At 35.9% G+C, this 25,507-nt stretch overlaps 1 protein-coding gene across 5 annotated transcripts in view; it reads right to left on the bottom strand.

The window, feature by feature from the left end:
• The window catches only part of SIPA1L2 (signal induced proliferation associated 1 like 2), a 151,911-nt gene that overhangs the window by 81,833 nt on the left and 44,571 nt on the right, over positions 1–25,507 (bottom strand). For all 5 annotated transcript variants that reach the window (XM_069800746.1, XM_069800747.1, XM_069800751.1 and 2 more), the window contains exon 3: positions 3,918–5,619. In XM_069800746.1, coding sequence (XP_069656847.1) covers positions 3,918–5,382 — 1,465 coding nt within the window. In that variant the 5' untranslated portion in view covers positions 5,383–5,619. The remainder of the gene's footprint in view (positions 1–3,917; positions 5,620–25,507) is intronic.

Below are 25,507 nucleotides of genomic sequence, written 5' to 3'. Positions count from 1 at the left end.
AATCTATCTATCTAAGTTGGTTGTTACAGTCCATCTCCCAGTGGAGAGAAAATGAGTAGCAGGACATTACAACTAGCATCCTACTTTTGGAAGGAACACTTGGGATCAAAGGGGCACAGACATTAAATTATTCACTCATGCTCACCAACTACATTCCTTCCCCACCTGAGCATTCTACCTGCATGGATAAATTTTACCTCATGGATTTCCTACTGTTAAATTAAAACTTTGAGCTTTAATGGACAAATTTATCAAATATAGAACAGGATTTCACAGACGAGAGAGAGAGAGATTCAGAGGCCAAACACATTCAACAACATAAAAACTCCCCACAGCTGCATATTCAGGCTTTGACAAAAGGTAAACTTCTCAGTTAGGGTTTCTATAGCCTTCCATTTTGATGTAAATCTAGAAAAGGGTATTACACAGTTACTAGATTTCTTGGCTGCAGTATTACTGAGCAGAAGAATGCTAGCTTGGCAGATAACTGCTTATTTCTTGTACAATATGAAAGACACAAACCCAAAGATGTTATTTTTAATGTACATTAAAATTAAAATAGACAGAACAGATTCAAGAATGGGAATTAAAGAAGCTGAAATAAATTAAAGAGTAGCACGGCTACTGATATTCTGGGATTTGGGGAAAACATTTTTAATTCAAGGTGCTTTTTTTCTTAAATATCATAAAGTACAAACTCATTAAGCTCATTTAAATGTATTTATGTTGATTTAACAGTATTGACTGGAGAGAAGAGAAGAAAATAAGTGCTATTTTCTAGCTGTTTAAAGAGAAATGGTAAAATATCCCTCATTTCTTGCTTTTTTCATTCTGAGGAATAATTGTCAACTTTTCTTCTAATACAAAAGTCTTACTTATACAAAACTTAGTTAATACCAAAAGCCTGCTAAGCCTGTACATTTCTTCTAGGATATTTTTTCAGTCTCATATCAGCAGATAGATACAATAGCACCCCTCAAATAAAAAGCACGGTAGTAATAGTCAAGTCTCAAGGTATTATGAGGATAATTGCACAAGGGGAAAAGGACAAATCAATGATAATAAAAGTGTATTTCAATTATCCTTTTTAAAAATCAACATAGCTTTTTTCCCCCTTCTAATCCCCTTTATCCCACAAAAATATAGTTCACTAAAGGACACCATTAATAAATCAAAAATATAGTTCACTAAAGGACACCATTAATAAATCAAAACCATGAGATAAAAGAAAATATTCTAGCTTTTACAAACCTTAACTGAAAACTGAGAAGATATTTTCCATAAACATTAACATATTTTAACATCAGTCGTGTTGGATTTGATTTTAACAATAGTTACAAAGCTTATAAATATGCAGTATAAAACTACAGCTCATTTCAGAAGACACTGAATTCCAAATCTCTCATTTCTTGAAAGGGAATGGAATAATTAGTGCTACACATGCCAGGGTGTTTCTTCCATGCATCTTAAAACAGAAATAAAACCTGTATGCTGACAAGTGCCAATTATAAAACTGCAAACTAAATCAAATATTCAGAAAGTTATTTCTTTTTCATAGATACCTTATTAAAGGCAAAGAAAATTGGTGGCATTACATATGTCTCTACATAGAAGTGAATATTGTTTGCTAAATTTTTATTTCATCCTTCCACAATTATTTTGCTAGATTCAACTGTGCTATTAAATCTACAGTTCAATGAACAATCAGCTAGGAGAGCTCACTGTCATGGAAGAGCATCAAGTAAGACTCAGTATGCATATAAATGTCACTTCTTCTTATAGGAGAGATCAGCACAGCAGCAAGACATTTTGGTGCCCAAGGAAAAATGCCTGGTTTATTTCCTCCATCCACAATAAACTTTGCTTAGGTAAGAACTGTGTTCAGCTGGAAATTATCCGGAGATTCCTTACATGCTTGGTCCCTTGAGATAATCGGTATTGAAAATTTAGTTTTTAGTTCCACCAACATGTTTGCCCTGACTTGCTATCTGTCTCATAAGAGCCATCCAATACAGATTTCTCTCATGTAGCTTCTGTCACAGATCTATAGAAAGATAATGTGGAACAGGGCATGGCTTATATATCACTGTAAAGGTGAGAGGGTAATAATTTATTACTGGATATTAAATGCATCACAACATATTTACTTTTGAAGAACTCTACCTACAGAACAATTAGTAACAAGGGCATAACAATTTAAGTTTCCTACTGTTATACTATGTGGCATAAAATTCTCAGATGCTACTTCTTAACTTTTTAATACTATATCAATATAAACATACTTTACTTTTAGTCAAGAGACCTTATATACATAACACCAGAACAGAAGTTAATTAAAACTAATTACATTCCCATCAACTTTCCAGAAAGGTCATTAGGTTTGTTTATAGTATATTATTTAAAGTGGGTTTGAGTACTCTTTCTGTTTTCCTTTTCTTAATCTCTCTGACAAGACTTTTTCTTCACAAAACATGTTCAGCCCTTCAGAACCTGGAACTCATCCATGATAAAAACATTTCACAAACAAGCCCTCTATCATTTGGCTTAATCCTTGTCTTTTTTTTTTTTCCCCTATCCTGCCACCACCTTTGTCCATTGACAATCTTCCTTTTATTTCCATCTATGCCAATCCTTTCTCCTCTCTGCCCCTCAAAAAATATGCTACCCTTTTGTTACAAGTTTACATTCATTCTCTTCCACTCTGACTCCCTCAGCCCTTTTTTGTCCTTTATAACCTGCCTAGCTTAAAAGCCGTTTTGAACATCTAAATTTACTGCCCGTTCCTTCCTTAGCTCTGGGTCTTTTTCTTCCTCTCCCATGACAGATCAAGATTCTTTTCTTCCTTGCCTTTTAAATAAAGTGGTTTTACAGCCAATATGTTCTAGGTGTCTACTGTATTGGGAAAACAAGCACTGTACTGGATCGTCTTTTGAGCCCCCTTAAAGGGTCAGGGGAGGAAGGAGTACAGTACAGTGCTTATTTCCTGCTGTTCAAATATAGTTAGAAAGCAGAGGAAGTATGATTTCAGGAAGACTTGAGCAGTAACAAACAGTCTTTTAAGGACAGATGCAGATTTTTTTTTCTTTTCTTTTCTTTTAATAGCAGCAAAAAGACTGAGCTGTAATTCATAATACAGAAAGGACAGAGACAGGTATTTTGGGGTTGTCCCCACAAAAACAGAGATTTCACACGCACTGCACGATGCAGTACTGAATCTACTGTCTGTAGACAGCCAAAGTAGATCACAGAGTGGAAAGAGTTTATCTGAATAACGATTCAAACCAAGATAATGACTCTGCTGAGAAGAGTACCCTGGCATTTTGCAGTGTGAACATATCTGAAAAGAACAGAGTAAAAGGCTAAAAGAAAGGCATAAACGAACCTTCTTTAATCTGAAAAACTAAATGTCATCAGAAGCTCTCTGTTTAAGGAGTATGTATATGTGTATACAGTAGGAAAGGCCCCAAGAGACACTTGGAGACAACAGAATCTAGAAGAAGGGAGTCAGAAGCCTCATAATAAAGCCTTTTCTTTTGGAGGCACCTTTTAGGAAAGAATGATTTCCACTCTGGGTATCTATATTTCCAATGCATTTACTGGATATAAATGTCTTCTTTTCCTCCTGCCCACCAAGAAAATTTGGTTCAGAGGAGTTAGTTTACGTACCAATTTAAAAGACCCCACACTTAGTGAACTTACACAAGTATTGCATAACTTTATACATAACCCACTGGTTGTTGAATATCCCTCTGGGAGAGCAAGAATAACAGGCTTAATTTTAGTAAAGAGTTTCAGGATCCCCTGTAATACTTAGGTCTCTCTATAGAGAAGAAAGAGGAAAAAAAAAAAAATCTTTACTAAGCAACTTATATCTAATGCATGAATATCTCAGAAAAGTTGCATCAGAAAAAATTTACCTTTTCCATAGAAGAACTTGCGGTAATAATATGCTCCGAGGTCAATGTGTTCTATGATGTAACGCTTCACTTTCTCTCTGTGAATGGACTGGTTTTCTCTTGGTACTTCCAGTACTGAAACACCAGCGTTTGTGCAATGGGAACTCAGAGAGGACTCAAAAGAACAACTTTCACCTGAAGAAAAAGATGCTGAATTTGCCCTAGAAAGTGCAATCCGTCTATCTCCTTCCCCACCAGTTTCATTCCGGAAGTAAGGGCAACTCAATACTAAATCATTGCTTTTCCCATCACCCTCATCAGCATCTAAATTCTCTTTTGAATTGAGGTCCTCTTTGCTTCCCAAAGGAGATTCACAGTTTCCCGTTTGGCCTGCTGGCATCTGAGTTTGTGACGCAGCTGAAGCCCCAGTGGTTATATTTTTTCTTTTTCCTACATTTAGTCTGGTTGCCATTGCTTCATTTATGTTAAACAAAATGCTCTGAACATCATAATGTGCAAAACATTTCTGACAGTTCCAAGAACGAACATTTCTGTCAAGTCTATCATCCAGATCAGATGAAAACTTAAAAGTTTCATGTTCACTTTTAACTGTTCGCAATTTTCTAAATAGAGATGTTTCTACTGCTTCTGATTTTAGTCTCCTCTTGAAAGATTTCTCCCTGTCTCGACCAATAAGTAGGGCACTATCCATATAATCCAAGCCAGAAATCCTGACAAATTCTCCCCTGGAAATCTGCGCAGCAGCATGAAGACTTGGAGAAACTGTAGGATCACAGTGAAAAAACTCAGAAAATCCAAATGGAGCAAGGGTTTTATGTTCAAAATTTTCTACTCGATATCCTCTTAGCATTGCAAAAAAATTTTCTCCAGACAAGCCTTGTCTATCAATTGAAGAGGTACTGCCATATTCTCTATGAAGAGCTGCTCCAGTATTTGGGTTAACAGCATTCTGGTCTAACACATCTTCAGCATCAATATCACTTATTGTCACATCACTGTTGCTTCTTTGCCTTATGGGATGAAGTCCCCTTTGAGGGGAATGAACAAAAAGATCTCCAATCGAATATTTTCCTTCTGTAAATTCCAGTTCTAGCTCTTCTTGCTGTCCATCACTTTGGTCATTTTGTCCATTTGGAAGTACTGAGCCAACACTTTCGTAACTGGTTGGAGGTCTGTTTTCCCAAGCAGCTTTACTCAGCTCTTTAGAGCAATCCTTTTTAGGAGGCCATTCAGATACCCTTGCTCGAACACCCATTTTAGGCACAGCTGGTGTACCATTTGTTTGATTGTTTTCAGTTTTGCTAGATGCATTTGAAGAAACAGGAGGACCCATGCTACCATTCAAAGTTTTAAGTTTTCTAGCAAAATAATCATCAGATTGCATGCTTCTTGAAGACTCCCTGAACTTGGAGGAAGTTCTGCTAACTTTGTGCTTATCTTCTTGCAAAGACCTTTGATCACTCATGTCCAGTCAGTGGGAAGGGAACTGCTACTATTGCATAAATTTATTGTTACGTTCGTTATTACATTATCTTTTGTAGGCCAATAAACTGCAATATAAAAATACAGTTACAGTCTTCCCAGAAGTACAAGCAGAAACCTCAGTGTACCATTTTTCTACAACTTCTGTCAGGAGACCAGTCTTAAAATGTTTCCTTCAGTTCAGACGCATTCAGTTCAGTATTAATCCAGACAAATTTATCTGTTCATAAAAAAAAAAAAAAAGAGAAAGTGTATTAAAATGTTTCTAGTCAGTAATGGTAAGATTCCAATGTTGCTTGTATATACACAATACCCCATGAAACTGGAACTAATGAGTCTTACTTTGTATGGTTTTCTATCCTCTGCCTCCTTAAAACCCAGCAAATGCAATAATCCCAGTTTCCCATGATGCCCACAGGATGTGAGCAGTTTGAACCTGCATCTCTCTCATGGGCTAACCAGTACACACACACACTGAATAGCAGACCAGGTTCTGCCAAGCAGAATAGCCGCATAAAATTCTCTCTGCATTTCCTTCAATGCTGACAGCCACTCAGATTCTTATTCTCTGTCTAATCACTGGGGGTTTTTTACGTAACATGAAAGAACATACCTATCTCTAAGCACCTTTTTCAAGTTTGCTTGAAAGTGGTTAATGCACACAGGAGTTACTGGGGCAAGACTGGTAGAAAATGTAAGTAAAGTATATGAAACAAAGCGCACCTTACACAGAGAAAAGTGTTTTGTCCCATTTAAAAGAACATTTGAAAGATAAGTAGGCTCTCTACTAGGATTAATGCAGTGAAAAAAATTTATTTTCCTTCCCCCCCCCCCTCCCCAAAGGGAGATTTACTTACATTCCTTTATTTGGAGTATAAATTATTATTTAGCTGTGTAAAAGAGCTATAGTTGTTTCTGTTACATTACCTTCCTCCGGTTGGAAACCTAGACTGTTAACTCAGTTACTGTACTAAAGAATATGTCTGTTGTCTTCCACAAATAAGAAAATATAGTAGCCCTTTTAATAAGTGTTCATTTAATTTCAAAATTGGGATTGTTAGGATATAAAAATATTCTTCAATGGCTGGAACGGTCTTAAGAATGACCATCACTCATGCTGTGAAGATTCATTTGCAGGCAGAGGCCATCCTTTAACCCACTGCATAAAATTAGACTAAAATTTGAGACAAGACTGCATGTTATGTACTTCCTTTTCAGCTTTTGTTCCTTGAACAAAAATGCCAACATAATGATCTTTTAAGATGCTGCAAATAAGCATAATATGCATTTACCAGAGTTTAGGTAAAAACTTCAAGTCAAATTACGCTGGAATATGAATTCTCCCCTTACTTCAGTGAAGATATAAGGTAGTAATAGGAGCTCAGAAGATAAGTGGGTTTTTCCTCTACATTTAGTAACAGAAAAATTCTCAAAAAAAAAAAAAAAGAAAGACAGAGTGTGAGGCAGGGGGGCAAAGGAATAATATAAATTAAGACTTGACAGATTATTTTTTCTGCTTGTCAGAAATCTACACAAAGTTGTGTTTGATACAGCAAACTTTAGGACTCTTCTACTGTAATGGGTTAATAAACACAGAGTTACAGCAGCATCATGATTGACACAGTTTCTATGTGACTGTTACTAGGAATAGGTAACGAACAATATATCATTGCAGCTTACTTTTGCTACATATGAATTCCTCAGAACTCCTGTTTGATGGCCAATGAAATCAATTAAAACAAATTTTAATTAATACTCCTTACAGGAGTCCAAAAGATTGTTTAAACAACTGATGTGTTCAGAGAAACACTATTTCAAAAGTGGCATGTAGGATTTTTAAACATTGACTCATGAAAATACAACACAAAAAGGAAAATATCAGTCATAGAATCACAGAACGATTTAGGTTGGAAAGGACCTTAAAGATCATCTAGTTCCAACCCCCCTGCCATGGGCAGGGACACCTTCCACTAGAGCAGGTTGCTCAAAGCCCCATCCAGCCTGGCCTTGAACACTGCCAGGGATGGGGCATCCACAGCGTCTCTGGGCAACCTGTGCCAGTGTCTCACCACCCTCACAGGGAAGAGCTTCTTCCTTACATCTAATCTCAATCTACCCTCTTTCAGTTTAAAACTGCTACCCCTTGTCCTATCACTAGACTCTCTGTTAAAGAGTTCCTCCCCATCTTTCCTGTAGGCCCCCTTTAAGTACTGGAAGGCCACTGTAAGGTCTCCCCAGAGCCTTCTCTTCTCCAGGCTGAACAATCCCAACTCTCTCAGCCTGTCCTCATAGGAGAGGTGCTCCAGCCCTCTGATCATCTTTGTGGCCCTCCTCTGGACCCGCTGGAGCAGGTCCATGTCTTTCTTATGCTGAGGACCCCAGAGCTGAACACAGTACTGCAGGTGGGGTCTCACCAGAGTGGAGTAGAGGGGCAGAATCCCATCCCTCGACCTGCTGGCCACCCTGCTTTTGATGCAGCCCAGGACATGGTTGGCCTTCTGGGCTGCAAACGCACATTGCTAGCTCATGGCCAGCTTTTCATCCACCAATACCCCTAAGTCCTTCTCCAGATACGTCAATATGCTTAATATTTGGGGGGCACAAGTAATACTATAAAGGTGAAATACAAGAAAACTTCTGTGGAATAGACATTAACATGAGCTGCTGACAGCTATTTTATCATCTTCTCTTAGAGTGTTCTTTATACAATCATAGAAGTGTGAGAAACCTTTGCCAAATAAAAACACTGAACGAAAACTAAACTATTCCAGAATCATCTTTTCTGTTTCTGCAAGAACATAAAATAGTGACAACACAGAAAGGTCAATTTCCTTTATTGGGAAAGATATTTAACTTCTTATTGAAGATTAATTCAATTTTCTTTGAAATTACAGTGAATTACATCTCCTAGCCTTCTTGCCTTCTCCTACAGAAAAACCATTCATAGAAGTCATTAGTATATGCATTTTTTAAAAATAAAAATAGTCTCTTACAAAATGGGAAAATACATATAAGGTCAGAAAAGGCTATCCTGTAAAAATACCAGTCTTTTCTTCCCTTGTGTTAACCCTTTTTCTATCATAAGCATTTGTGCAAAAGTAGTGAATTGGACCAGGAACAAAATCCAGGTTGAAATTAAATTGGGGATGAGGTGGTAGGAGCCAGAAGACCAACAAATGCACACCACCACCCCATTTATTTTCAATTCAAATCCACAATGTGATTTACTGTTTGGCCTCACAAACAGTTGTATCTGTGGAAAGCAGGAGAGAGACTGAAGGCCACAGGAAAACAAGACTTTTTTTTTTTTTTTTTTTTTGGTGGTGGTAGCTTAAATACTTGATGAAGTATGGCCTGAGTATTTTAAAACAAAGGTACATTGCAAAATGTAGTATTTAAAAATGGAATTATTGTTCTTTACAGTGTACAGTTGGTGTGATAGAAGACCAAAGAAATACCCGTTCTGGAACTGTAGATTGACATTTCATTGGAAATACTAGTATTTGAAGATGTGATGCAGTATTTTTAAGGTATACTAGTAAATATTTTTTTTTTAAATCTGAAATTGGCTCAATTAATAAAATATTCCTGGTTTTAATATAAAGGACCATTCCTGTAAATTCCTATAACTCAGTGCAACAGCATGTTTTTGCTGACAGCTGACGTATGTCGACGGATAGCACTATATTCTCCTGTATTTGTTGTTCTCTCTCCATGGTAAGAATTTAGCAATTCACAAACACTCCCCTATTGATGTCAATGCTATTTATTATAAACCAATTTTGTTTGCTGAAATTTAATAAACTATTACTTCCACAAAGAATGCTGTCAATATGATCATGAGTACCCTTCTCTTCAGACCTGTACAGTCCTTTTGGTCAAGTCCTTCACTTCTCTCCCTTTTCGTCTAATCCTAGCATTTAAGAATGGAATCACTGACAGATATGGTCAGAGAAGAAAGGCTGGATGCCTACCCTGCTGTTGTGCTCCTGCCAACCCTTCCCACTAAGGCTGCTGGATGTTATGCAAATAACTTAAGTTCCTTCCCCACAGCTACAAAGACTTCCTTCTGAGTTCAATACAGCAGCTGGTTTGTTAGCCACAGTTACAGTTCTTTAATGTGGAATGATTCCAAGTTTCCTGGGGACCTGGACACATGCCCGCAAATGTTCCTGTGCCAGTAGCAGAGCAATGAATAAGAACTGTACTATTGGACTATCCTGTCAAAAGGAGGCTGTTTGGTAACGCTGCCTCATGTCAGCCTTGATAGATGGAAATGAATTATTTAAGAAGTCTTTCTGTGATCATTTTGTTGATCAAGACTTTGGAAATCTGCCCCTATTATTATGTAATGTTATCATCCTAAAAAGAATGCATAATTTGGATGAAAGCATTAATCTCTACTATTTATCAAGATGACAATTCTATAAACCATGACTCTCAAGCTCTACTAATCTTAAAAAATGGGAAGTGCAATTTGATAAAATAGGAGTATAGGCAGGAAAAATATGCCAAAAGCTGAAGACCAGACATTTAATTTGCATTCAATTGATTCTACACAGCATCTTCTGTGTGCTCAGATTCAGGTTAGTTTCCACTCTTCAAAGAAACATAGTAGGGTAGTAGCCTTACGTATTTTGCCAGTAGAGCTAAGTAGCAGTTACACAATGGCTACTTTATGGGAATCCAAAGTTTGCAAGAAAATTCTGCCTTCAGGCCCATACTTTTAAGTGCAATGAAAAAGAACAGTGCAAAGAAGAAATGAACATGGTTTGTAAGCTGCCTGTATTTTCACAAGTTCTGGACCAGATAACCCACTGAATAAATCTGTCAAAAGGTATCATTTCCTAAAACTGAGGTTGCCACTAGAAAAAAAGTAAGTAATTTTTGAAAAAGAAGAAAATTATACAAAAAAGTTTTTTAATGCATTTTCAAACTTATTTCAGCTTGCTTATTTTACAAAACAGACTACGTTAGCAAATGTTTTTAGATTTACATATTTTCAGTATATCTGTTAACAACATTTATCTCTTAATGACTCCTAAATCAGAACTATCCAATTTTCAGAAGCAAAATGAGGGCTATGTCTGCTTTTCAAGCCATGCTACTTATTTGTGTGTCCAAGCCAGAAAATTCTGGTCACACTGAACTGTGATATCATATCATATGACAGTTGATTATGATGTCACACAGGAGAATTATTACTGCAGATAGGAGTATGGAAGAGAAAAATGAGTTCTTCATGCATTTGTTTTCATGCAAATGTCTTTAGAAAACCATGATATTTAAGCATGATTGTCTTTAAATAGAATATTTCTTTCAAAGTTTTCCATGAGGTACAGTGAATATTAAAGGATAACACTAACTTATAATTGAGCCACTTATTCAGATTGCAGCTGTGGAAAATGGATTGGAGATAATACAATGAAGAAATTATGAGCACAGCTCATGAAAAAAATGGTTCAAATTATTATACATCAAATTTACAATTAAAGCTATAACTACTACAGTATAAATGGTTACTTCTCATATGCATATTTCAGATACTTGATTAATATGCAGACATAGACAAGAGCCAGAAGACGGATGGGAAGCCCCTCATTTGACTAATGGAAATACATATGAGCTGCTGTGTAGCGAACATTTGTTGCACACTTCCTTAGTTGTGCCGTATTTCTTCACATTTACAGTCTTTGCTTGCGAGAGAAATCCAAGAATAGAAACTGAAAAGAATCCTTTGTTGAAATGACATAGTTGCATAGAAATGTATCTACAGAATAATCCACCAACAATCATACCACAGCTTAGCTGATTTGGCGGTTGGGGAGAAGAAGTTATAAGTAAGAGTGGCAACAGCCTACGTGATTCCCAGTGCTGCTGTAAGACCATCGCATTTCTTACCAAAACAGTGGAATTGCACTAGTTTGGGACTGGTGCAAGATTTGGGGTAAAAAAAATAATAATAATTTAAAAATCATATTCTATTTGTTCTTCAAATACAGCTCCCTTCTCCAACAAAGAAAATAGCAGATATACATAAATATTGAGACAGAGGTGCAATATGTAATTTTGGAGCAATGGATTTTTAGAACAGAACTTTGAAATCCACAGCTGTTTGGTACTGTTCAGAGGAAGGTGTTTTATTTTTAAGAAAGAGAGATCTCCTATCATAACTGCTCTCCTTCATTCACAGGCTGAGAAAAATATCATCATCATCTGCAAGAATAATTGTATAAGATTTAACAGTAAAAACCAGACCCCTCAAAAATGTTAGACTTGTGTTTGCCTTATGGTCAAGATCCCCCACCTGTCACCTTGGCTTTTCCAGAGAAAATAATTTAATAAATCACACCTTCCAAATACTAAATACTAAACTCACTACTATTAGTTAGGTTTGGGGTTTTTTTAAATAGACTACAACCATTTATTAAAAAGAACTAAAAAAGCAGGAAGTTATATACTTTCTCTGGTGTAACTCATTATACCAAAGAAAACCTATCACAAAGTTCCAGCAGCTTCTCTTTAGCATATCTTCTATTAATTTCCCTGAATATTCATTCCTATGCATTGTATCTCAATTCATGCTTTGTTTCACTGTGTAAGTGTAAAAAACACTGTGTAAGTTTCTCATCAAGCAACCTGGGTTATCTCTCAGTGAATATCAATGTTTTATATAGAGCTACTACTGACTATAGCATTACTGTCACTGATTTTAAACTTTGTTAGAAATCACCTTCTGTTACTGAAAAATATGTTTAGATAAATTTGAGACTGAGTGTTTTAGCACTCTTCTTGGAATATTAATACCAATATTCTATTGTTCCATTAGCACAAGTTTTGACACTGAGATGCATTAAGGCTAATTCGATTTCCAGAACAAACTGGATATCCTCCTATTCTTACAGCTCTATTATAAACAGTTCAATTATGCAGCCCATGCAGAGTTTAACTACAAACCTGGAATTGAAGTTATATCTTGTTCAGGTTAAACCATGTAAAGTACCAGAGTGAAATCAATAGCAAAACTATCACTGACACACCCACTGAGAATCTTTCATTTGTACTCTTCCAATTCAGTTCAGTTATTTTTAACTGAAATTATGGAACCTAACAAAATACAGTAAAGCCTACAACATAATGCAATTAATAAGGTAAAAAGGAAACATCTTAACATGAAATTCTTAGACCAAGGAATTTTTCCAGGGAAGGGTTGAAAAGACATCTGCAAGCACTGACCACTTATTAGCCCATGAGAGAGAAAGGGGGGGGGGGGTAAAAAAAAATAAAAAAAAAATGCACCAAACTCCTCATAGATTCTTATTAACCAATACCATTTTTTAGCAATCTTTACTAATTGCAAATAGAAGCTATATACCTGTCAGTCAAGTTCTTGTATCAGTGAAAATTTTAAACAAACAGAATCCAAACTGTCTTTGTTTCCTTTCATTATTTCCATTCATGAATCAAAGTGTCAAAGGGCAGGATAACAAAAAAGAACCCTACTTATTGAGCATGAAATAATCTGTTTTCTACAGGGAGACTCAAATGACATCCAGAACATAATTTACATGCATGCATATTATCTCTTCAGGACAGAAAGAAGTATGGCAGACTGGATGACTCTAAGACATTTCCCTATCTTAAAGTTATCTCTGTGCTTCCAACATTTCATAGTAATTACTATTTCCTTGTAAATATATTTATCCTTAAAATACTGATAATACAGAATTTTAATTCTGGTTTCATCTTTGAGAATATAGAGTCTTCAACACATAATGACACAGGCATGTCAAACAAAATTAATACAAAGAAATATCAGTCAGCAGATAAACACAAGTAAATTTTGTATAATACTTTATATATTCAGTGTAGTTCAAGAGCTTACAAAGTAGGGAGTAAAGATCTGTTTGCATGACATGTACTTTTCCTCAGCTAGTAGAACCTATTCTGTAAGAGAGCTCAGATTAGACAGAGCATGAATTATTCTGGAAGACTAACGATGATTCACCTTCAGTTACAATACTGAAACATTGCATTGAAGCAAGTTCCACTCAAAAACAAAAAAGTAATTTTGAGTGGTCTTCTCAAGCAAGTTGAACAACCTCTGAATCCTCAGTAGAAACCGTACTGTGTACAGGCTCAGAAATTGTCATATGTCCACTGATTCTTGAATTGCCCCTTCCTGCTTGCATGCATGTATTCTCATTTAAATTGTATAATCCCCAAGGCAGGGACTATTTCTTTGTCCTTTTCCAACAGGATTCTCATATGATGACCCCACTGTACAGGATGCTAAATACTCTGATAATCCAGTTGATAAACAACAAGTGTACCAAGTCACTTTCAGAGGCAAAGCTTAGAAAGATAGACAGGACTTGTGCACCACATTCACATCATCATTCAAACACAAGGACTAACATGTACTGACTCTAAGCAGTCATTTGCATAATCCAAAAGGAAAGTCAGTAGTTGCTGAATAACCTGTCACATGAAAATGAGCTTTTGACAACCAACTGTATGTATTGGGATAACACTCAAAAGAGAAATTCAGGAGCTGTAAACCAACTAGCAGAAGATTATACAGAAAGGAGAACATTCATATTGTATATTGAGAAAGGAACATACTACACGTTTCGTTTCAAAACAAACTTCTTAACTTCAAGTTAATACACATTAACAAATACTGAGAATGCTAGGGTTTTTGTGTAGTTCTTATAAAATACTGGCAGAAACAAAAATCAACTCAGTGATTTAGAGGAAATAATGGAAGTGTATTCTGTTTTAAAATAACAATGAAAAGAACATACTTACCTTCTTCCAGAATTACTCACATCAGAAATTATCATCTTTGTTATCATTCTAGCTCAGCACACAAAACAGTTGTCAAAATTCCAATGGAAAAATCACTCTGCCCAAGAGCAGGCATAGAGAAAACCGGGGAAAAAAAAACACAACAAAAAACAAACCACAGCCCACAGAATATTAAGAAATGTCTTGTCCAGTTCATAAAAAAAAAAAAAAGTAGCACTGTAAGAATTTTTGCCCTCACAATATATAACAAATTGCTACAGATGGAATGATATTATAGAAGAATTAGAAGTAGTTAAGTAACATCATAATCTATACTTATCAAGCTATAAAAACATAAAGCAGAGGGTGATTTCTAACAGAAAAATGTTTACATAAATTTCTGCCTGAATGTGTTAGCACTGTTATTTTCTAGAGAAATTATCTCAAACTTTTTGGGGGATATGTGTGTATAAGCTGTTTTCACATACTGCATGCAATTGCTTTCGATTATTCTGAAAAAAATTAAGAATATTGGAGTTGGCACCTCCTGGGGTATCTGAAGAAATGGTTTTTAATTAAAGGTTAATAGGAAAGGAGAGACGTGCTAACATTTTGACTGTTATTTCACATTCAGAAGTAGAAATTTGGAAGCAGGTTCAGAGGCTGCAATGAAGTTGAATAACAAAGTCAAGTACTGGAAGACAAGAAATTGTTCAGTAAGAGAGAACAAGATTGCAAGCTTTGACTTTTCATAGTATGTCACAAGAATTCATAAGAGGTAATTCCATTTTTTATAAGTCTACTACAGTGAGGCCCAAAATAAAGTTTTTTCATCTACTCAGCAAAAAGATAAAACAATAAGTCTATTAAACAGCTGAGGCTGCCTATTCCATGGAGCAGGTTTCAGATTCTGACTCAGTAGTCAAAGAGTGCTTTTGAAATGTACAAAGCCATTTTTAGCCAGAACAAGGAAGTTCTTTCATAGGTTTCTGTTATAACTGTGTTTCAGAGTAAAATGCTGCTTCAGACAGGAGCAGAGATTAAGCCTGTCATGTTCACTGTGGAGAGGTCAGACTATTTGTATTGTCCTTGTATTCCATGGTATGAGCTCAGAAACCCATGCATTGGACATTGTCTCCAGAGATCCCTAAATTCCTCCAAACAGCAGAACACTTAGTACTAGAACAGTATACTACTTCCACCAGAAATACTCTCTCCAATGCATCATGAGGCATACTGCATATGACTTTTAAGGGCATCTAATTTTTCTGAAGTAGAAAGAGCAAGCCTCCTTAAAGCACAAGACACACCCAGTACATCCATCAGTGAAAGAGATAACCAAAGAGGGTGCATGGATTTTAATCATGGGGACACAACAGCTTGAGTTTGAGAAACAAACTCCCTATTCTATTCCAAACATCTTCTGTTTTGACAAATTACCATCAATAAGACTGTTAGTGCCTAATGGAAACAGACAGTCCAAAGCAGATTCAATGGTATAAACTGTAAGGACTATAAGTGATAGCCGAGAAAAGGCTGAACTTTTGTTCTGCTTATATTCATGCGAAATGGATATGTCATCCTACAGGTCGCCATATACTTACTTGCAGTAGACCTTGCTGGCTTAAAATAATCAGAGATTTGCATTTAAGGCATATGTACAAGAATATATTTTACAGACAACCTCTCAAAGGTTCATCAACTGTATAAAACTGAGTACCACGGAACATCTGGATATGACATTAATACTGAGTGCCTATTACACTACTTTATTACACATACTATTTTATCCCATTTCCTGTTGTACAGGGATATTTGAGAAAAAACTGCAATGATTAAAATAAGATTTGAGCAACTTTGCTAAACACAGATTTTGTTTAGATTTGTCCTTATATTTCCCCCCCAATATCAGACATGTTCATGTTCTTTGTGAGTCTTCCTGTAATAACACTATCTGGTGATGCTCAAGTTGGTCTACCCCAGGACTCCCATTTCCGTATCTATTAGAAAGGCTTACACAAAGTTAATTGTTCCAGCTTCTTTGGGAAAAAAATAGTATTCTAGAAAAACACTATTTTGGTGATGCTCTAGAGAATTCCAATAGACAGGCCTTACAACTGTAGGCCTGTGAAAGCAGAGGGTTATCCTCCAGCTCCTGCCCTGTCAACTAATTAGGCAAATTGCAAATGCACTATACAGCCTCTCTGCATATATGCAGCATCATCCAGTGATTCCTCAAACATTCTACAGTTTCCCAATGGAATGCACAAAGCCAACGTGCTGATTCCCTTCCCTTCTTCTGCTAGACCTATCACATTCGCATGACATTTCCAAACACCACCTGGCACCCAACAATACAGTTTGAGCAAAAAGCACCTCTGAGTCAGCCAGCCTAGAGGCTGGCTGTTCTACGGCTTCATATGGCTATTACCTAGTTCTTACCAAGTGAGTATTTACAATAAGGAACACAGTGTTTCCAAAATTTTTTAGTGTGGCTCCTGTTAAAAATCCTGTCTTTGTGCCATCCTGACCAGCCACGTTCCTCCAGGATGGATGAAAATAGTCTGTAATCACTAAATGCAACTGCAGACATTCACTTACACACTCTTCAGAAACTGAGCTGCTGCAGCTAACACCACTTTTTCTAACATTTTGCAACCTCTGGGCAATGAGGAAATCACGAAGTGGATAAATGCCATTTTAGAAGTTCAAGTTAGTTCATTTCTAGGGGGAAAAAAAGAGCTGAAGTCCACTTCATTGTTAAAGCAAAGGAGAATTTGAATAATCTCACCCATCATAAAAGTTCACAACAATGAAAAAACCTAAAAGAACATGCTCTCTCTCTAATTAAGAAAGAAACACTGAAGACTGCCTATGACAACAGATGAAGTGTTCAAAAACTCAAAACATTCTAGTGTGGAAGAGATATAAACTATTCAGTAAGAAGGGAGTATAGAGGCACATTTTATGAAAAAAAAATATAAATACTAGCTTTGCTTCTGTTTCTTATGTTTTCAAGCCAGTAAAATAGAAAATAAGTTTTATGCCATGTCATTTGGCAGTAGAATGGCTCTGATGTCATAGTTCTGAATTATTTTTAGTAGTAATGAAGGAAGTGGTTGATTAAATTAAAATAAGTTTTAAAGAAAAAGGAAACATTAGCCTTTACCTCCATTGTTTTTTATGGAAACTGTTTTAGTTTGGCCTTGTTTTTTTTATTAACTGGCATGAACTGTGAGGTAGCATAAACTGGTAATGTTACCAGCCAGTTTTCTGAGTCTTTCAAACTGACTGGGGTTCCGCAGTTTCAGATGTCAGCAAGTAACTTCTCATGTATTTCTGCATCACTTCAGAGCTCTAAAGTATTATTTCAGGTCACTGCATATCAAGATCTTTTAAAGAATTTATTTTTTGAGAACAGAGATTTCACTTTTTTCTATTCTTTCTCTCTGAATCAAAAGAGCAGAAATTCCATATAGAAAGAAAACACATTGAAATCTCTGGTAACCATAATACACTTAATCCATACAGTCTTACTATATAAAAACAATTTTGTTCTTAATTTTACGATGTAAATTTGGAAAGCAGATTTCATAATATTAACAAAATACATTAAATATCTTGGTAGCTACCAATTAACTTGGTAACTCGTGTCCACATGACATTTCCAAGCGCATGCAGTTGAGCCTGGACCACCTGGCACTGAACATTACAGCTTGGGCAAACAACTGCCTCTCTGAGACAGCCAACCTATAGGCCAGTTGTTCTACTACTTTGTAGAGTCACAGTTCTTCTTCGATGAATGAAACCTTTTCACATAATTCTAGACATAAACAGAAGAACAGTAGCTGGAGTGAGAGAGTTGCTAGCAGAATATTGTTCTTTATTTTTCAGCAGTCCACTCAAATTCGGCACAACCTGATAGCAATAAAAAGTCATTGCCATCTGTTCAGTGATCATTTGATATCTTATCTAGGATAAAATTGCTGTCAATCTAAAAAACTTGTTATCGATGAGACTTAAAAAGGTGGTAACAGAAAATAATTTTGGTTAAAGTTTTGTGTAAACTTTATGGAACACTTCCTTCTGCTCCCCCTCAAAAAACCCCAAACCAAACAAAACAAAAAACAAAACCCCAACAAGATAGCTTTATCACTGCTCTACAGTTTTGCCTTGAGTTTGTTAAGTTAAAGCACATGTCAGAGAACTTTCTGGAATTGTCCTACTGAGAAAATATGCTGTATATTTTCATTTGAAACAGGAAGAAAATAACTGTCTTCAAAATTATAGTGTGGAAACACATCTTTCACAAATTCTGGGCCAGATCAGCAAGACTTCATTTTCCTAAATTGAAAAGAAGTCTTCTCATCACATATATGCATTTTCCAAAGTCATCATCATGACTAGGGTTAAGGAATGCAAATTCAATGTTGTATTCCTTCCTGTTAGAGAGACATTAAATAAAACATCTATAAGCCTTTCTTGATTCTTAGCATGACGACAATGGAGTAAACTAGCCTTTAGAAAGCTACAAGCCTAAAAGTAAGTTTTTAATAATTCAGGAATCTTACTTCTTTGCACCCCCACCCATGCTACTCTCAGTTTTACCTCTTTCTTTGGATTCTGAAAAACTCTTGTATGGGATGACACATGAGATGATAGCTACAAGCTATCATAAGTGTGCTATCATCTTCAGAACTTCACTGCTTTATGATAAAGGACCAAAAGGCAAAACTTTTGGAAAAAGAAAACTTGCTTTAAGATGACTTAGTGAAATACTCAGTAATTTAATAATCAGTAATTTACCTTTAAATAGCTCTATGAACACACTAATAAGAAGTAACACTATTAGGAAGTATGAAAAATATAACGGTGGCCACTGTTGGTTAGCATGGGGAATATGAATTATAAATTCACATTCATCTGGATTGGTTTGCTTTATCAAACCAATTTTGTTTTAACTTTTGCTTTTAAAATTCTGATTACATAACACCCCATCCAATAATTCAGACACTGAATTTTATATTTGATTTATCAAGTTCTGTTTCTTATGTAAATGAAAACGCTCAAATAGGAGGGTATAATTAACCGATCCAAAGTGTTCACACACAGGCATAGTAATGCAGTGTAGGCATTGTAAAAAAATCTGCCTCTGAATTTCATTATTGGCCTCGATTTAGCACAAAGTTTCTGGTCAGCCAACAAACTGTATATCATTCATACAGACTACACATTTCTGGAACTGTGTTTTCACTTGGTGTCAGTGCATATCTCCCTCTTTTTTGCAGCATATTTGCATTACAGAAACTACAGATTTATTTCAAAATCTGAATTTAGAAAGGAACAATCACATTTGCTAAGTTTCTGACTTAGAAAGCTCATATTACATTGTAAGAGAAACTACACATTTGACATATAACCTAAGTAAATGGCATTCCTTCTCCTTCCCAATGCATACTCACCTACTTTATCAGTAAAATCCACAGATTATTTTTCCCCCAAATTTAGGACATTATCAAATAAATCCTATTTTCTTTAGAACCTAGAGAAATATTTCCCCTTAAACTGAACTCTGACTGCATATTTGTCAACAAATTATAAATTGCTTCCACAAGGTCTCAGCTATTCATGTCATCATTATGTATGACCCTTTAAGAAAAGTATCCTTATGTGGGGCAATTGATAACATGAGTGATTGTAAAGAATTTTCTACAGAATCTGCTCAGCTAGCTTTTTTGCATTTTTAAACAAATAAATGTACATGAGAATAAAACATCCAAACAACCAAGGCAATTAAAGATGCACTAAAATATCCATACGACAAGTGAATGTGAATTTCTACTGGCTTGAATAAAGTATGATCAACAGTCTTCTGTAATGCAAAAGGCAATAAAATCGAAATAGTCAGGGACTTAATAACCATCAACTGTGATAAGTTATTTCTCACTTAAAAAAAACAAACAGAACACACCAACCCAACCCCAAAGATATCCAGAATTTTAATAAATGCTTATCTTTCTATGCAAGTGTATAGTTCAGTTGTTTGAATTTCTTCCAGCTGAACTGTACAGGAGCAAATTTTTTGTGCATGTTCAAGGCTGCATTCCTCAATATGGACACTCACACTACAGTGTGTGCATAAGTAAGAAAAAATACTTTTGCATACAAATGCATCAAACTCTCATTAGTCTGTATGTCTATGTTAACAATGATTTTGAAAAAAAAAAGCATATGTAAATTTTAGTACCATCTTTAAAGTTAAATATATTCACAAATTCCCTCTCATCTTGTTCTTTAACTACTCTAAACAGTGTTTTATAGGCTTAAGTTGAACTAAGCAGAGATTTTATAGACTCTAGAATATTTTTAAGACTACGATATCTAGGAGGAAAACCACCTCTTCTTCCTAGAGGATAAATAACTTTCTGAAAATGCAGACTAAATTTCTGGTCAACAGTTTTGACTTTACATGAAGCAAGGCTTCCCCCCCACCCTGCCCTTAGCTAGAGAACTATGTTAAAATAACAAGCTTAGTCAGCAATCTGGGTCAAAACAGAGGGGTGCAAACTTGCTAAGTAACCACCTAAAGCTGTATTTAGAAAAATGAAAAGGCTACTTGCACTTCAGAAGGCTTGATTACATGACGCCTGCATTGGTGGTGACACAAATTTAAATTAGTAAATTGTAGCAGACTGCTCTGAGAATGGGGGTGTGGGAGACACCTGCTAAAACTATGTTTTAAGGAACCATGTCATTCTGCTTAAAAGAAGGTTGCACAGTTTCAGTCTTATTTTTCTTATTAGTCTTATTCAGGAATCTGCTCATATTTTCTATCCAAAATGCCAAGTCTTGAGGGAAAAAACCAGTGCCAAAGTCTCACGAATGGCTGTTTCAGCATATAGCAGCCTTTCATCACATCATTAACTAACTGGGTTGTCCACACTTCACTGGGAAGATTTCATTATGCAAATTTATATTTACAAAACAAATAGCATATATACCATTTTCCTTCCATTCTAAGGATTTGTTAACTTTCCATAGAAGTGACGGTGTGCATCTGCATGCCATGTTTGCTGCCTACACCTGGAATTCTTTGCCTTTCATGATGTAGCTCCTCCCATCCATATTTATTCCAGTGTTTTCCTTCTAATGCAGGAGTCTTTCAGTCTCCCATTTTTATCTGACGTTGAGGATGCTGTGTGCTTCTTCACTTCCTCTTTTCTCTATTTCCATGAACTAGGAACCATGTATTCACCAAATCATATCCAATTCACGCAACATTTTCCTTCTCAGTCCATACTTAAATCATCCTCCTTTCAAGGAGCACAAGCCAGATAGTCAGATAGTTTACGTGTGTTAGTACCACGACACCGTTCGGTCTGGAATGAGAGTGTTCACAAATAACAGTTACTTAGGCATAGCTATTCAGAACGTAAACAGGCCAATAAGGTAAATTAAGATGCCCGCCAAAGTTAGGATGGTAATGGTTGTCATCAACCATTTATTTAATTTGTAGGCAATTACAGAGATGGCAAAAGCTAGCAGCTTTGCTAATCACCAGCCAAGAGCTCCCACACGTCCACGCTGTCTTCTTTCTGTTTTCCACCCAAATCAATTGGTTTCTGCCCACTGGTGCCTAAAACCATCCTGGAAAACACACAATTAGTGCGACTCCTTGTTCAAAATGATCCGTTATCAAGAAGTGATCTATCTGGTCTCGGCAAGTTCAGCCTCCTCTAACATCCTGAAATCAAAAGAAACATCCTACACCATTGTCTTCCCCCAAGCCCATTTCTTCCTCTTCTATAAATAGACTTTTCCTTGTCCTTTCCAAGGTCTACTACCCTGTCGAAAGTCCAGCCTTCCAACATAGCATTTAAGTTCAGCTGACTTTAAAAGCACGTCTCTTTGGTTTAGCCTTCTTACCTAGAAATATTCAGTTCGAGTTCTATTTCATTCTGCAGTTTTATTATTCATTTCCTCACTGAATGCTTTGTCCTCTTTGATGTCACTACTGTTCCTCTACTGCCGCTTCATTTACCTTGATGTTTTTTCTTTCTTATTAATATCTTCCTAAAGTATCATTCATCAGTCCTTTCTATTCTACCAAGACACATCTCTGTGGTATCCAAGACAGTCAGATGAGACACTGTACAACATTACTAGCATCAGTTACCTTACTTTCCTTTATCCTTCTTTCCAGGAGAGTAAGGAAGCTATGGGACTTTTTAAAATGTCCACTATGCTGTATGATTATTTAAATGTTGTTTATTTTCCTTTGAATGAGAAGGGTCTGTAGCTATGCTTAACAGTTAATACCATGCATTACGCTTAGGTGATAATCCATCCATCCATCTCCTGTCAAAACTAAGGCAAAACAAATATGTACTTCAATGCATCCTTAAAGTCAGCAAATGATCTACTTCAAACAATAGCTTAGAGAGAATTCCAGGATCAAAGCCCCTCGGAGACCACTGTCAGCAGCCCTCCTTGAATTACAAAAACTGACAAGCCTAGTGAGAAAATAAGCAAACACAAATAAGATCTTAAAGATCACAAATTACACATTTTTAGTAAAGATAAAATGAGACATTGATATGGAAAACAGAATGTATAGTAGCCCTGCGTTGCTATATCATACATTTTTTTAAAACTAGAATTATTTTTTTAAATCTATTTCACTTTTCAGCTATTAATTTTAGAGGAAATGTAACAAATATTTAGCCTTTGCTTTTAAAAAAAAAATTTAAATACTTCAGAACTAATTAAAGCTACTTGAAAGTGTTCAATTAATCTTTGAGTTTGAACACTGAGATTACTATGTAAAAACTTCAAAGATGCATATCGAAGCCACAAAATAATTTGAACAAATGGAACATGTATGAAGGAAAAAGAAATTATAACACCTGTATCAAGAGAATAACTGAAATAATTGTTCTTGATCAAAGTACTTTATGAATGCAAGAACTCATCTTGAAGATGAAACGGGAATGCTATATTATTTTGCCACATCTTCCTGGAAACATGCATTTCATAAAAGGAGTAATGTGTTAACTGGAATTAGTTTTTGCTTGCTAAGACACTTCAAAAATACCCTTTAATAATAAAGACTAGACTTAGTGTTCCAGTCAAAACAGTTCTTCCACTGATTAAATGAAAGTGGGGCTCTCTCTATGCTTACTAACAAAACTCTTCATGAAAGAAATAAAGGCCTATCAACTCATGAGTCAATCAGTTCTTCCATTCTAACAATCAATGTGGAAGTCCTAAAATATTTGAAACTAAGCCAAATACTATTCCTTCCAACAAATGCCAGTTGAATAGAACTAACAGAATTAGTCATACCAAGAGGCTGCAGACCAATTTTTTAGTCTTAGCAGAAAATTAAAAGCAAATCTATAGTCACATTTCTCAGGTAGAACACCGACCCTTCCCCATTTGCTGTGTTTGACTCCCCCATTCGCCAATTTCAGATGAAAGTGTCTCTCCTATTTGAATGGACTCAGTCTAGCACCAACTGCACCCAAGAGGTAACATTGTTGTTGTACACAGGAACCACTCAAGGGAAATTTTAGAAGGGAATAGTTCTTTACTGCTGTGTTTTCCGCAAGAACATAATTTTGTCGCAAGTCTGTACAAGCAGCTAACATTATGGCTGCCATAAGGCCACGTGCTTTGTCAGACATACCTGCCAACTCATCTGGAGGTAAAGCAATGAGTCCATCTAATTCCCTCCCAGCTGCTTCAGAAACTAGAATAAGTTAGTTAACTTCTTAAAAATGCATCAGTAGTTTAATATTGTTTTAAAGCATTATTAGAACTGACTTTCTAGTTAAGATAAAAGCAATTAAAAGCTGCAAAGGTCATCTTAATGCAACAGTTCTTTTCATATTTGGTGCTCTAACAAGGTATAACTTGAATGAGTTTTTGTTGAATCTCTTTTAATTTTTAATAAATTTTAATAAACCTAATTTTTAAAGCAGGCATCAGCAACAACACTTGTAACTAAGTTAGAAAAATGCACATTATTAAACAAACGCACAAAAATTGAATGCCATTTACTGATATACAATTACTCCTACACACACAATGACTCTACATTAGAATGAGAGAGAATTCAATACACCATGCAAACTGCTTTGCACGTAAAAAAAAGTTGGGTAAAACTACTATAGTAGTATATTGTGCTTAAGCTAAACAAGACAGGCATTATTTCCATTGAACTCTATAGAACCCCAGTGACAGTGTGAAGCGACTGAGGAAAGAGTACACATTAACATAAAAATTCTGAGTCTACTGGAGAAAAGCAGCTTTGTGGAAAACTGCAGAACTGAAGTACAAATACAGAAAAAATTATCCAGAGCAGCTACACAGTGCAACACAGGAAACATCTTCCTACTCTGAAACACTCTGAGAAGGAACTGAATTTGAGTTTGGTTTTTGTTGGTGATTTTTGCGTGTGTTTACTTGGTTTTGTTTGTGGTTTGTTTTGGGGTTTTTTTTGGGGGGGGTAGAAAAAAGTTATTTTATTAATTAAAAAAAAAGAGTACAGTCTGTCCAATATACAGCTTGTTTTCTAAGCTACATTTATACCTATGCATTCCTGCTATCTTGCAATATTACTCAGATTCCAGTAAGAAGTAAGCTCTCACTTCTCTGTTTAATACAGGGAAGTAAATAAAATCTTATTGCAACAAGTCCACAAAACAGAACCTCAGGAGTCAACACTCCAGTGAAATACCAAAACTACCAAGCAACTGGCTACTCTGAAGTGAGGATGCATCTAGAGGAAAGTATGCAGATCTCTGCTTCATCCTCACCAAATACAGAAACACTTAGAAACCAAAATATTCATGTAACAGGAAAAAAAAATAAATTATTCCCAGTTCCAGCTATCATCAACATCTAATAACTGTAGGCAAGACAACGGAAGTAGATCCTGAGTCTGGGCAATGGACATGTAGGCAGTACTTTTCTGGGAATGTTTGCTTCCAAAGAAGGAATGAATACCACTTGACAGACCACATATGTGGTCAACTGAAAGATTTTTTAAACATGAATCAGTATCAAAAACAGATGTCGTCTGATTCAATTAATAAGTAGATTTCATAACAATTTAATAAAGAATGTAGCATGCGTGTTACGGAATAAATTAAGTGTGAATGATACGCTGCAAGATTTGTCCATAAAATACATACAGACACTTCTATCCTGCCTTTGTAAGGGCATTTTTTCTAAGAGAGCACAAGAACTGAAAGTGCTGAAACAAAAACCACCCAGCCCCAATCCATCATACAGATAGCCCTCATAGCAGGTAT

The sequence above is a fragment of the Haliaeetus albicilla genome, chromosome 13 (assembly GCF_947461875.1).
Source record: "Haliaeetus albicilla chromosome 13, bHalAlb1.1, whole genome shotgun sequence".
Taxonomy (NCBI): domain Eukaryota; kingdom Metazoa; phylum Chordata; class Aves; order Accipitriformes; family Accipitridae; genus Haliaeetus; species Haliaeetus albicilla.
The sequence above is the reverse complement of the archived record's forward strand: the minus strand, read 5'-3'. Positions and strand labels throughout refer to the sequence as shown.